The sequence below is a fragment of the Melanaphis sacchari genome, unplaced genomic scaffold (assembly GCF_002803265.2).
Source record: "Melanaphis sacchari strain LSU unplaced genomic scaffold, SCAv2.0 Contig48_pilon_pilon, whole genome shotgun sequence".
In the NCBI taxonomy this organism is placed as follows: domain Eukaryota; kingdom Metazoa; phylum Arthropoda; class Insecta; order Hemiptera; family Aphididae; genus Melanaphis; species Melanaphis sacchari.
The window spans coordinates 1,503,602-1,517,330 of NW_020271327.1; the positions used below are offsets into that span (position 1 = coordinate 1,503,602).

At 24.1% G+C, this 13,729-nt stretch overlaps 1 protein-coding gene across 1 annotated transcript; it reads right to left on the reverse strand.

Annotated features, from left to right (window-relative positions):
• Positions 1–1,591: 1,591 nt before the first annotated feature.
• On the reverse strand, positions 1,592–5,031 carry LOC112598577 (glutathione hydrolase 1 proenzyme-like). Its single transcript, XM_025345100.1, has 4 exons — positions 4,999–5,031; positions 3,654–3,710; positions 2,512–2,715; positions 1,592–1,808 (listed from the first exon to the last, which is right to left on the reverse strand). The coding sequence occupies exons 2-4, from the start codon at positions 3,665–3,667 to the stop codon at positions 1,592–1,594; spliced, it is 435 nt and encodes a 144-aa protein (XP_025200885.1). The 5' UTR covers positions 3,668–3,710; positions 4,999–5,031.
• Between the last annotated feature and the right edge of the window lie 8,698 nt (positions 5,032–13,729).

The following is a 13,729-nucleotide window of genomic DNA, read 5'->3' on the forward strand; positions in this document are numbered from 1 at the left end:
CTTTATTACTTATTTTATCTATGTAACGCTATCCGATTTACATTAATATAGTAATCTATGATAAAAATCGATTCAAACATTCGTAAAGCACGTATGTGATCGTTAAGACATACTCCAGCACGTTTACAAAATTATGATCTCCTAAATGGGTTCTTTCGGCGTAACCAAATTTAAAAGCTTCCATCTAATCGATGAGCGTCCAAACCTGCATTTGGTGCTGGTAATAAACCATCCAACAAGGGATATGTAGGCTAATATTACCAGAACAGGTGTGGTCGCGTGTATTATATGTCCATTTTCAAATTACAGAAAATGATTCTTCGACCTCGACTCTGAAAATGTTTATTTTAGCTTAATTTGTAAATATTCACGTAAATTTAAAATTTAATCTATTCCATAAGTATTGAAACTTTTATTCTTTTATTTATACAATTAAATTTAATTTGTATAATTAAAAATATAATATCATTGACTGTTTTCAATTATTTAAATTAATATTACAAATTGATATTAATTAGGCACGAAGTTATTAAGATATAATATATTCACTCGTAGTTGACTAAATTTCTTCTGTGATTATCCCATTTGCTCTTTTAAGTCTTTAATAAGTTTTCCGTTAACGAACCGTTGTAAAGGCATCACTACCTTCTTTTGCTAAGATTTTCTATAGTTTCTGCAACTCAGAAACGTGTATATTTCCCTTATCTTTACTTGTCCAGTTTCTGTTGAGTAATGCTTTTCTAAAACATTTTTGCACTAAATTAACTATGTATTTCATAATAATAATAATAATAATAATAAAATTGTTATTACGGAATAAATTCAATTACCTTTTAAAAATACAAGGTAGTTACATGAGTATTTAGGTAGAAAGAAAAAGTAAGTAAGTATTTTATATCTAATAGTAAAAATTAATTATTAATTTCTGAGTAATTATATCAAGGAATGAAACATTAATAAATATCATCATATCTATCAGTTCATCGAAAATACATAATTTCATAAATCTTATTTAATTATAAAAAGATCAAAGGTTTTACTGAATATATGATATCAGTTTATCTTTTTTTATTATTATTTTTGGTGAGTTAATTTTATCTTATTTAAATATTTAAACTTATAAAATTGATAAAAATCTACATATGTCATGGCTAATAAATCGTTATATAGATTTTCTAAAAAGTACATAAAAATAATTTTGGCTTTCATTGTACCTGAGCATTAGGTCTTTTGATCAATTCTTCTTCATATTTAAAGTTATTCCTAAGATTTACTGATTGTCATGACCTTCTCGCATAACTTTATAGTTGGTCAAACAGTGATGGTGTGAACATTTCCACCGTATAAACTATAGATGTCGAAATCCTTTAAGTTCTCCTGATGCAATCCAACCACCTATATTTTTAAATTAAAATGTATAGTATCACTCAATTTGAAATATGTTTAAATATATACATAATTTAATTTTCATTTCATTAGAAACATTATGCACTGAAAATATAATAGTGAATAAAATTGATATTTATTTTCATATTGATTATCAATTGAAATATTTATTTAAATATAGATAAATTTTTCTTGTTTATGTGTTTCACAGAAAGTTTAGGTGTTCTACAAACATGGAGTCTGTTGCAGCTAATGGCGCTGTTTCACGAGCATTGATTGACATTACTTTTTTGGTTGTGGCATTGTATATACTCATTAAAAATCCTCCACCCAAACCCATAAAGTGAGGACATAGAGCACCGTCACATATAATTGTAGCTATAGCAGCATCAACGGCATTTCCACCTTTGGCCATCACGTCCCTTTTACAAAACAATTAATTTTAGAGTTTATGATACAAAATAATAATTTCAGACAAATTTAAAGTATGAAATATCAGTATATTACGCAAAAACAGATCTATATTTGAAATATTCGAATGGTTTATTAGGTTATTGTTATAGTTAAAACCTGAAATTGTTAAAAATCTCATGGGTATAATTCGCTATTAAGTTTTTAATGTTTCAAATAATAATAACGTAACGATATAAGTAGGTACTATGCGTATTTTAACGATCATCAACTTATATTAATTGTTAAGTGATTAAAAATAATACAGGTGTTTAATTGGTTAATTTTGAAAAAGTAGTCATTTTAGTGTTTATATAATATTATTGAATATCTTCGAATAATCTTTTGGTAACGACTAACGTTTAGATCAAGTGAACTTTAAGATTGGATCGTTATATACTTTTAGTTACTGAAGAAAATTAATTTTATAATATATAGTAAAAATATACTATAATAAAATATAAAATACATAATGAAAATAGTACTAAGTTAATTAAATAATTAATTGTTCTTACATAAATTTATAATATAAGATAACATTTGTTAGTTTTCTTTCATAGTATGCAAATCATAATTAATACGAAAAAATATGGATTGTATGTCAAATATGGTTGAAGACACTGCGCTAATAAATTTAATAATCACATTAGTTATATCTATACATTATAACATTACATTCCGATTTGTGCGCACGGTCCACCGTTTGACACTACTCCGGCTTTCTTGTACAAACCCATCGGCATACTTGATGGTGGCAATTCAAATTCTGGATCAGGGATTTCATTTGTGACGTTATGTTGTGAGATAATTACCCACACCGAAACAATAGCAATCAATATCGATAACCCTAGCAGAACAAAGCAACCAATTGATTGTAATCTGAAAACAATAAAATATTAACGTTTCACACAAGTTATAAACTGTTGTTATATTATTAAAATTATTCGGAACATACATTAAAATATTTTCTATTTACGAAATTTGACACAAAGTTTAATGATGCCATGAATTTTACGAATAATACGAGTATGCCTATATGATTTTAGTTTTTAAAATCAGTAAAATGATTATTTTAAAGTATGAAATAATTTTATTATAATTAAAACGGAATAAATTATGGAATTGGATTCATGTACACTATACTAACAGCAATTAAATAAATATTTGTTTTTCCACCAATAGATTTATGTAATAACGATGGTTTTTTTTTTATAAGAAATTGTCTATATTTTTTTAAATAAGATACATCTACACTGCTAAACAATATTTTTAGTGTAAGTAACACAAGTGTCAAAAAGTATAGATATATAGCGATTTTTAGCAGAAAGTTAAATAAATTGTAAGCAGGAATATCCCTCTAAATCTCATTTTTTCCCATATAACACAAAATAACTATGATTTTCAAAACAAATAACATAATGTATGTTTACAGCAATTTTCAGCAGGGAAATTTTAAAAGTTAAAGAAGGTAATTTTAGAGTTATTATAGTTTTGTATTACGCAGAAGAATTAATATCGTTAAGCAAGATATACTTGCTTTAACTTTTATAATCTCTCTGCTTAAAAGTGTTATGAATATACATTATGTTTTTTGAAAATCACTTTTTTTTTTTTTTTACACGGAAAAAATGAATTTGAGAAGAATATTCCTGTTTACACTTTTTTAATTTCCCTTCTAAAAAGTTCTCTGAACATGTACTATATACTATTAACGTTACACGTAAATTTCAAATTGCATTGAAGGTGTTAGGTACGTACCAAACAATAATAATTCTTGAGGTAATTAGACAATACAAACTTAAATAGACAGAACGTACCTAGAAATAATCATGCTGTCAACGAAGAGGTCTGTCTTCCAAGTTTTTTTCAAAAAGCTAAAAAAATAATGAGTGTTTTTAAATTTATTGTATTATTTTGACCATTTTGTCAAACCAATTTATACTTAATATACGTATTATCATCAGCGCAACCAAGAATAAACTGAATACGAAATTATTTGTTTTTATTATTTTATAACAAACTAATAAAGTATAAAAATGTTGTATAGATTAAATATATATATATGATTTGGTATATATAATACTACATGGATTAATTATTCACTTGTGTGTCATGAAACTCACATTCACTAATTATGTGATGGATAATACCAATTTGAAACGTTATAGATAGTGAAGATTGGAATGATAATAATTTTAGACTTAATCATAGTGTGTAAAAATACGATTCTAGTTACATACACCATTAGTTTTAAACTTTTAAAACACGTCTTCAAATTATTTTAGTATATATTATTTTTCTACGAAAACATTTGAAGAGTTTTAAATCTATGAAAAGGACAATATTATGAAGACTATCCAGTTTTATCATTTAAAAAAAAAAAAGGATACAATATTTATTATCACCTTTTTTCTTGTCGTGCATAATTATATTCTATTTTGATATAAGTAATCAAAAGCGTATTATTGCAATAAGTTGCTTGTTTTCAAATTTTCAATTCATATATCATTTTAAATGGATTTTAGAGGCTAAAGAGTGGGCTAAACCACCCTAGCGCCCCCTATATTTATGTCTATGTATCTCACGTAGTTATTATATTAAAGTAAAAACTAGTAGTTGTTTTTATAATTAAAAAGTCCGTTAAAATACCTGAAGTATTAGAGTACGACAGTGAACCTTTTTTAGTTTAAGTAAAGCAAAGCGAAAATTAAAGATTAAAAACTCATCATCATATAGTACAAAAATAATTCACATATCACAATCAATTAGTAATTAATTTAAGAACCTTAGATCTGAAAATTATAATTATAGGTAATCAAAAATTGTTGAAAAACTTAAAAATTATGTATTATCATGGTGATACTTTTTTTGGTATGAAATTTTTACTACGAAAGTACTGATATTAAAATAGGATAATAGATGAAAATTTTTTTTTTTTAGTATCATAATTATTATTTCAAAACTCATTATATCCAGTTATTTGTAATTTCACATAGTTAACTTTTGTATAATTACGATAATAGATAATTAGTATCAACACAAATAGTGGATTAACGTATAAATAAAATATGAGGATTTAAGTCATGATACTAAATATATCACGAACAAAATGATAAGTTATTTGTACATTTGTCAAATTAAATAATAATAAAATAAACTTACTAAGTCACACGTATTATAAAATTCAGTCGTTTATTTTACAGGCTTTAATTTAATAATGAAAAAACATGGTAACTTCACTATTTTTTTTTTTAGCGTATTGGTAAAACAAATATTATAAGTTGAAAAACGATAGAAATAAATGAAAACGATGTCGAAACTCTAACAAAAAAAATACTTGGTTTAGTTCAATTGAATGACTTATAATAATAAGATAAACACTGATGTTTCTGAGATGATGAGTAAACGTTAAGTAAATATTATTTTTTAAGAACAGATCAATTGAAAATGTTAACCAAAGATGATCGGTAAGTATATAATACATAACATACCTACTTATGTATATATTAATATATCTTTAATTCTTATTAACATTGCTAAATTGAATATTAAACATTGCAAAAACATTTTTGGTATGAAAAAACCTGTTGAAAACTTAACCTATAGACGATTGGTCAAAAACTCACACAAACATAATAAAAAAAAAAATTATAATAAAATTATCATAAAAATATGTCTAATAAATTTCATATAAGTCAATTGTGAGTATAAATACTTAAATTTATTAATAATTAGTTCCTTAAACAAGTTAAAATATTTAAATTTATTTTTTATTAACTTTAACTTATCAAAAAATTATTTTATACTGCAGGTTAAATTTCTAAGTATTATCTTATTAAATATTAATTGAATTAAATTAAAAATTGATTCAAATCATACTGCAAGGAAGTCTCATCATTAGAGAAATGGATTGGCATGAATATTTCATATTCGAAATCTCTGTTGTAAATGTGATTGAAAATGGTTATACTAGCCATTATTAAAGGCCGATATGTTTGCTTTAGAATCTAAACGATTTACATCTATTTGGATGAATTAAAAATAATTACTAGGACTCGGAATTTTATAACTTTAAAAACATTAAAATAATGACCTAAAAATATTAAAAAATGACCTAAAAATTTCAAATATGACAAATGACAAAAAAAGACCTAAAAATTTATAAGTCTTATAAGTTATAATATAAGTCATGAAAATATTATAGGCCGATTTGAAAAACAAAAAAACCAAAAATAGACTTTTATATTGTAATACTACATGAAATAAATTTTTAAATTCAACAAACTATTTTTTTTTAATGACTACTATTTTTAAGAGTAGTATTTGATGTGAAAAATATTTTACGTGAGTGAAATTTTGGCACTAGAACTTGTCTTATAGATCTTTAATAGCCACAACACCAATTTTTCATTTTTAAATATTTCCTACGATGTCTATTTTTTTTTTAGTTTATTTATATATTAAAATACAAACCAACCTGTTTCTGTAATGTATTACACAGCAGCGTACTCAAAAACAGGTATTAAGTAGGTTTGATTTAACATATTAGGGAAAAAATAATTGGCCAAAAAGCAATAAAAAAAAAATTAAACGCATTTTTTTCAAAGTATCTTATATACATTGTATACATTACATTGTACCTCTTATCTATAAAAAATATCACAATCTTTTATTTAATGTAGATTAGGTTTATATAACTATAATATAAATAATAAATTTATATGTGATAACTGTAGGAAGAATACAGTTGGTCATTTTTTTCTATAAATTATCGACAATATATAGTATTATATAATATATTATTTTTTATACTTTAAATATGAACATTACGTCCAGATATTTTATCATAGTAAATACATAATATTTTATTAACCAAATAATAAACAGTAAATTTAAATTTGTCAATTTTCCTACGTCACCTCTGCAAAATGTACCTTGGGCCATATGAGCCGATAAATTTACTGGCACTTGCATATCGGTATCGTGAATATTATGAATGCATTTTTTTAGAAAATTAACAATATACTATGGAACTAAGTTTGTTAGTGTTTAACATTTTTAAAAGTTATTTACCTATATAATAGTAATTATAATATTTTATTCCGATATAAATAAGCGTTTAATTAAGTTTAAACTTTAAAATGTAATCATATTTATCGCGATAAAAATATTGATAATATTAAAATATTAATCATTTTTATAATTACATTCTTAATTAAATTATTTATAGTAACCCTTATCGAATAATAAAATTAGGTTTCCGTAATAAAAGGATTATGTTCTAGGATATTTAAATAATAATTACACGTAATAAAACGTATAAATATATGTAATAAGAACAAAAAATTCTGCAGTTTCGTCAAGTTTATGAGATAAACTAATCTAACCTAATCCAGAGCTTAAAATTTTTTATTCAAAAATTTGTTACGAACGGTATAAATATCGGTTTTTCATTGTCTTAGTACCATATCTGAAATCAAAACTTAGAGTTTAAAAATCATTTATTTATTGAAAAAATATTCCACTAAAATAATATATAAATACCATTAAAGATGTGTCAATTTATTTTATCAAAAATTTACGTTATTATTTATTTAATTTATAAATCTACCTGTTGTGTCTCATTCTTACAATTTTTAATATTTACTTTCTCCGATAGAGTTTACAATAAAATAATTATTAAGCTAACAAAAGATTTTAAATACTAGCTAAACAAAAAATAAAAATGAATTGAATTAAAATTATTTGGAAAATGTATTTTAAGTTTTGAGGTAAAAATACGAAAATATAAAATTTTGTATACAATTTTTACAGTTTTTATGAAACACAAAATGTTTTTAAATATTTGAAAATATTTAACTTGAAATACTGTCAAAAATGTCTACATAATATTATTAATATTTTATATTTTAAGTAAGTTATTCAGTAAAATTATACAAGTCATCGATAAACGAATGAATTATCAAATAGAGATATTTCAAACTTTAAACATCCATTTTTAATTTTTATCATATCGCATAAAATATAAAAATAAATTTAAGTAATTTAGACTAAAGACAGGTTCAGATTATTACTTCTACTTTAAAAGCCAAAAATCGGCAATAGTAAAGTTAGTGACACATGTAAAAAAAATTTTCAATAAATCTTATTGTGATCTGTAACTTAACATAAATAAGCTAAATTAAAAAACATTTTCAATAATTGATCTTCATCGCAACAAGCGGTCACGGAATTAATACTTTCAAAAAATAAACTTAGTTCAAAAATTTTAAACTTTAAATTTATTTAAATTCCCTGTTTCTAATTGAGAGTATTCTGTGTCAATTAAATTTGACAATGGGTCGTGAAAATTTACTATATTTCCGTATCCTACATCGGGTTCGACAGATGCATTTTTAGTTGACTAATTAATTGGCGCACTAAAAAGACGGCTACGTCTTTTCCGACATTCGGATATCTCATACTTTTTTGTGTACCGCTTTGTAAACCGGCCAGGACTTTTCGTACCTAGTTACATATTTATTTATTGTAATAGGTATTATCTAGTGTTTTTAGTCAATTGTATTATGTACTCACTTATCAAAATAAAAGTGATTTTCCAGTTTACATGTACAAAAATACAGCCAACTTTATTTATTAAACCGATTTAATTTGGTTGAACTACTTATTCGAGCGGTCTTAAAATAAAAATGGTTTATGTCATTTTAAAGCATTTACATGATGCATGATTAAACCGCTTTAGTTTTTAAACTGACTTAAATTGGTGCATGTAAACGTAGTAATTATTATGTACGGTAAATGACATTCAAGGATGATGTATACTCATGTATAACAGTAGACTTTATACTCCATGTCATGAAAAGTGTAATTACGATAAAATTAATACCGTATTACTCACCAAACAATCCCTGGGCATACACCAAATATAAATTAAACAATATTTATTTTATTTTCATAAAAGTTTATTTTGATTATCGATAGTTACATTTCTGTGAGTATCAATTAATTATTCATATTAAGCATAATAACAGCCACTCGACATCTCGCATTGGTGTTGGTGGAAGTGATCCATAAAATGCTCGACTTTTGAAAGGTAGGTAATTACGGTACGCTTCTTTGGAGTTATTTCTATTAAAGTAGAATGCTGAAGACAAATAATTTACAAGATAAATTTACATATAAAATTATATAACAATTTAATGGTGTGCGCTTATTTCGACTTACATTAATCGAAATTTATGATGGAATAACTCGTATGCTCTATTCCATTGTTCTGACAAATTTAAACAGGTAAAATATGATTAATATATTCTAATAATATTATGTAAAAATAGTTTTTATTTAATATTAAAATGATTAATTATAGATTATTTTTTCATCATCGATTATGAAAATAGAATACACTTTACGACTTACTTTGAATGAATTGAAATACAATAGTTTGCAATTCTGATTGCAGTTGATTTTTATGGTTTCTTTTTTATAAGTCCTTATTTTGTTTTATTTTCCAATCAAAATGCACAAGTATATTAATGTCAATCAGTTTATATAAGAACATTATTTTATATCGACGCCTAATAATAATAATGTACATACTTCGTTTGTGTTTAGGATTTCCAGCATAAAATATTCGGTAACACCTTTATCCTCGATTCCAAGATTTTGTCCACAAAAATATTCGTTGGACTAATTTATGATTGACTATTATAGCTAGGACCACACCAAGGTAGTAATGTAACAATAAAATTTACGGGTTGTAACCAATGAGCAATTTTGAAAAAATCATCAACAATGAAAATTATCTTATTAATTATTATACATATTATATATTCTCGCGTTGTTCTTCGCTAACTGAACTTTTTCCAGGTCAATATTGATTGCTATAACTAAATCGTACAAAGATTTTAATAATTATTATTAAATTATTAATTTTTCAGAAAAATGCGTAATATTGTACTTCGAAAAGAAAAAAAAACAATAAATTTAACATTAAGAAAATAATAATTTATTATTATAGTACCCGAATCGCAAACTTTGGCAAGCTGAATTATATTTCCACCAGCTCCACAAAATGGGTCTATAACTTTCTTCATCCCCACATATTGGTTTACGATATGCTTACTAATGATTTCTGGGCAAACCGAGTAACAACTTTCTGTAAAAAATATTACATACAATTATTATGATCATGTATATAGCAAAAATACGTAATTGTAAGTATATATTAATTTAATTTACTTTCATTTAAAATAATTCCCTCGTTGAACCTATCAAATAGATTCTTTCGGATCTTCTAGTATTTATTTTATATTGTGTCATCACTAATTAGACAATAAGATAATACATTAATTAGAAAAATGGAATTCAGCTCGATAATAATTACTTATTTGACTTATAGGTACTTACATCGTTGAGAGTGTAACGAAGTTTTGATTGGATTGGTTGGGGGCTCACTGTTTCATCCTACTGTACAACTTGGTTATTCTGCAATTTGGTGTTAGAACATGTATGCCATTTTTCAATGACGGTGTCAATATAAATCGATTGCAACCATGAATATAATATTATGTGGTGAATATTTAAAATATTTTTTAATTAAATTACTCTTTACTACCATACAATATAATATTTATACTAGGTAATTACTTGAAATTAATATGCAACGGTAATTCTCAATGCAATGATATACACGTGGGTATGATACCCTATTCATAAAACGTTTCCGGTTTCTTCGCGGCGATGCTGGATGCGCAAAAATCTTTTCGACTGCTCTATAATTGACATTATATTGTATTGTCTTCTCTACAAACTTCACAAATAGATAAGATTCTTAATACCTAATCTTTTATTAACTCGTGATTACTATGAAAATAAATTTGTGCACTGTGTAACTAGGTTAAATATTATGAATAACAAATATATATAAAAATAACAATTTTCTAATTATAATTTTGGAATGATCAAATAAAATATAATACTGTGAAATCAATCTGAAGTTGACGAAAAATTTAAATTTGTTTTATAATTTTTTTCAATTTTATTAGGCTAAGTAATCTAACCGATTGAAAGTTGTAATGTAAATTGAAAACACTAAATTTTTATAATGCATTGGTAATAACTAATATAATATTAGTAAAAAACCGAAAAACTACTAATGCATTTTCAATTCATTAATAATTTGGTAAAATAAAAAATAAATATATTTGTGTAGTTATAAGTATATATCTACGAGTTTAGTCGTTCTTAATTTAAACTGATTTCATTATGAATCCATCTAAATTGCCCGACTTGTTTATATGTGTGTTTTTAATATTAAAATTATATATTATAAAATTCATTGTTCCATGAAACTAGCATTTCTTCTAGCTCTATTATTATATTTAATACTTATCACTTTAAGAAGACTTCACAACCATCCAGTAAGACAATTATGTGTTGCAATGGATAACTTAGGAAAGTACTTGGTGAAGGATATGTTCAGCATACTGCCCTCTCATATTCAGCAAAAATTTAGTATGCTGAAGCAATAATTAGGTAATTATTAATTATCAAGATACTATAGTATACATACATTACACTTAATACAACTATTAGTAGGTATGCTTGAGTATTACTAATGTTATTTATGTTCAAACATAAAATATATACTTGTATTATAAAAATTATTAATGCTTATGATCAAAAAAATCATAAATCTAGAGAGTGCTTTTAATTATACCTTTCTATAAGCTGCTGAAGAATAATAATAATAAAAAAAAAATAGTAATTTGGTATATGCACTTATTCCAAGAAATATTTTATAGCTTAGTGCACTTTTTCAATTATATTAAATACTATAATATTCTAAACACCTTCTAGTTTGAAAATAATTCAAAAACTATATAGCATACATTTGTATAATAATAATGATTTTAATATATTAAGCAAACCAAAAAACTTCAATTTCTTGTATTTAAAATTAGATTTTGTCAATTAACATCTTTACATGCATAGTTACATTAAAATCATTATAACTAATGCAACTATATAAAACTGTTGAAACCTGACCTATAGACGATTGGTTACAAAACCACACAAACATAATAAAAAAAAACTAGAAAAAAATTATCATAAAAATATGCTTAGAAAAGTTCATATTATGTAAATTACTTATATTTTTTAATAATTAGTTTCTTAAACAGATTAAAATATTTAAATTTATTTTTTATTAATTTTAACTTAAGTATAGTAATAATAGCATTGGTTAAAATTAAAATACCAAAAAAATATTTTATACTGTAGGTTGTAATTCTAAGTATTGTTTTATTAAATATTAAAATGTTTACCAAATCCAATTTCCTATTTTAAAGTTTTCTCGTTATCTGATTATAAAAAAAATATTTCGATTTTGTTTATTTCTTCATAATACTATATTGGTATAAATACTTAAATAATTTATTTATACTGGCTTCTAAGCATTAAGTGTACTTGACTAATCAAGTACACTTACTAATTGTATTTTAACAATCATAGATATATCTGTGTTTTAAATCGAATCTATACTATTTATGAATATTTTTTGATAATCTACGCCATCTATATTAATTTAATAGAAAATTGATCCAAATAATTTTACAAGAAAGTCGCATCATTAGACTAATAGATTGGCATGAATATTTTTATATCAACAAATAGTAAAATATTATTGATAGACCTAGAAAACAAAACCCTATAGCAAATTAGACTCGTTTAAATTCAAACAGGTATTCATAGTAACCATTGGTATCTTGGGAATAAAAATAATTTGACTTTGGACTGAGCCGGAAAATTTTTTAGCTTCAATCGTATTCCTCTTCATGGTTACTATCTGTAAAAACCAAATAAAACGTAATAACACAAACAAAATAATAATACACTACCCCAGCGGTTCTCAATCTTTTTATAATTGCAACCCAAACTTCCCCCGAAAAATCTTTAGTGACTCACATAGTTTCACTTTTTAAAAAGTAGTTAAATAAAAAAATAAAAAAATTTAAAATAATATAATATATTTCAATATTTTTAACAAATTTTTTTTATTAAGTTTAAATAATTATTTTTATTATTGTATAAGTTTATAATCAATATATTATTACAAATGTACTTTTAATAATAATAATATAACATAATAATATATTTAATATTAATTTGACATACATTTCTTGGAATCTGTATAATTTAAAAAATTGTTCGTGACCCACCAAAAATTGACTAATGACCCACCAGTGGGTCGCGACGCACAGTTTGAGAAACGCTGCACTACCCTATTGAAATCTCTGTTGTATATATGAATAAATATGGTAATACAAACCGTATTTTATACTAACAGTATAAAATAAGTATGTTTATTGGTTTATACTTCATTATGATAACGGCATGATTTTTTTTTCATTTAATTTAATTTTTTTTATGTATATAGGTTATAGCTATACAATTTACATGTTTATTTTGATTAATAACTAATTATTTACTAAATTTATCAAAAAAAAAAATTTTGTCATGAAATAAATCTGTTGATACGTAACTTATAAATGATTGGTAACATAATCATACAAACATTTTAAAGTTTTTTAATTATTTGATCATAAAAATCTGATTTTGTTAATTTGTATATGATAATATACAGGTGTCGCCGTATCGGTGTATAAACAATTATTTTATTCTAGCTTTCAAACATCAAGTATATTATTTATGAATATTTTTTAATAATCTACGCCATCTATATTAATTTATTATTTAATAAATCTAGAGTGTATGGCATATCTAAATTTAGAAACTAACCACAGAAATGAATGCTGGGGTATAAAATTTGCAGGAAAAAGGACTTGAAAGGTAAAATAAATTGACTTGAGATCAGAAAAACCAAATGTCTCAA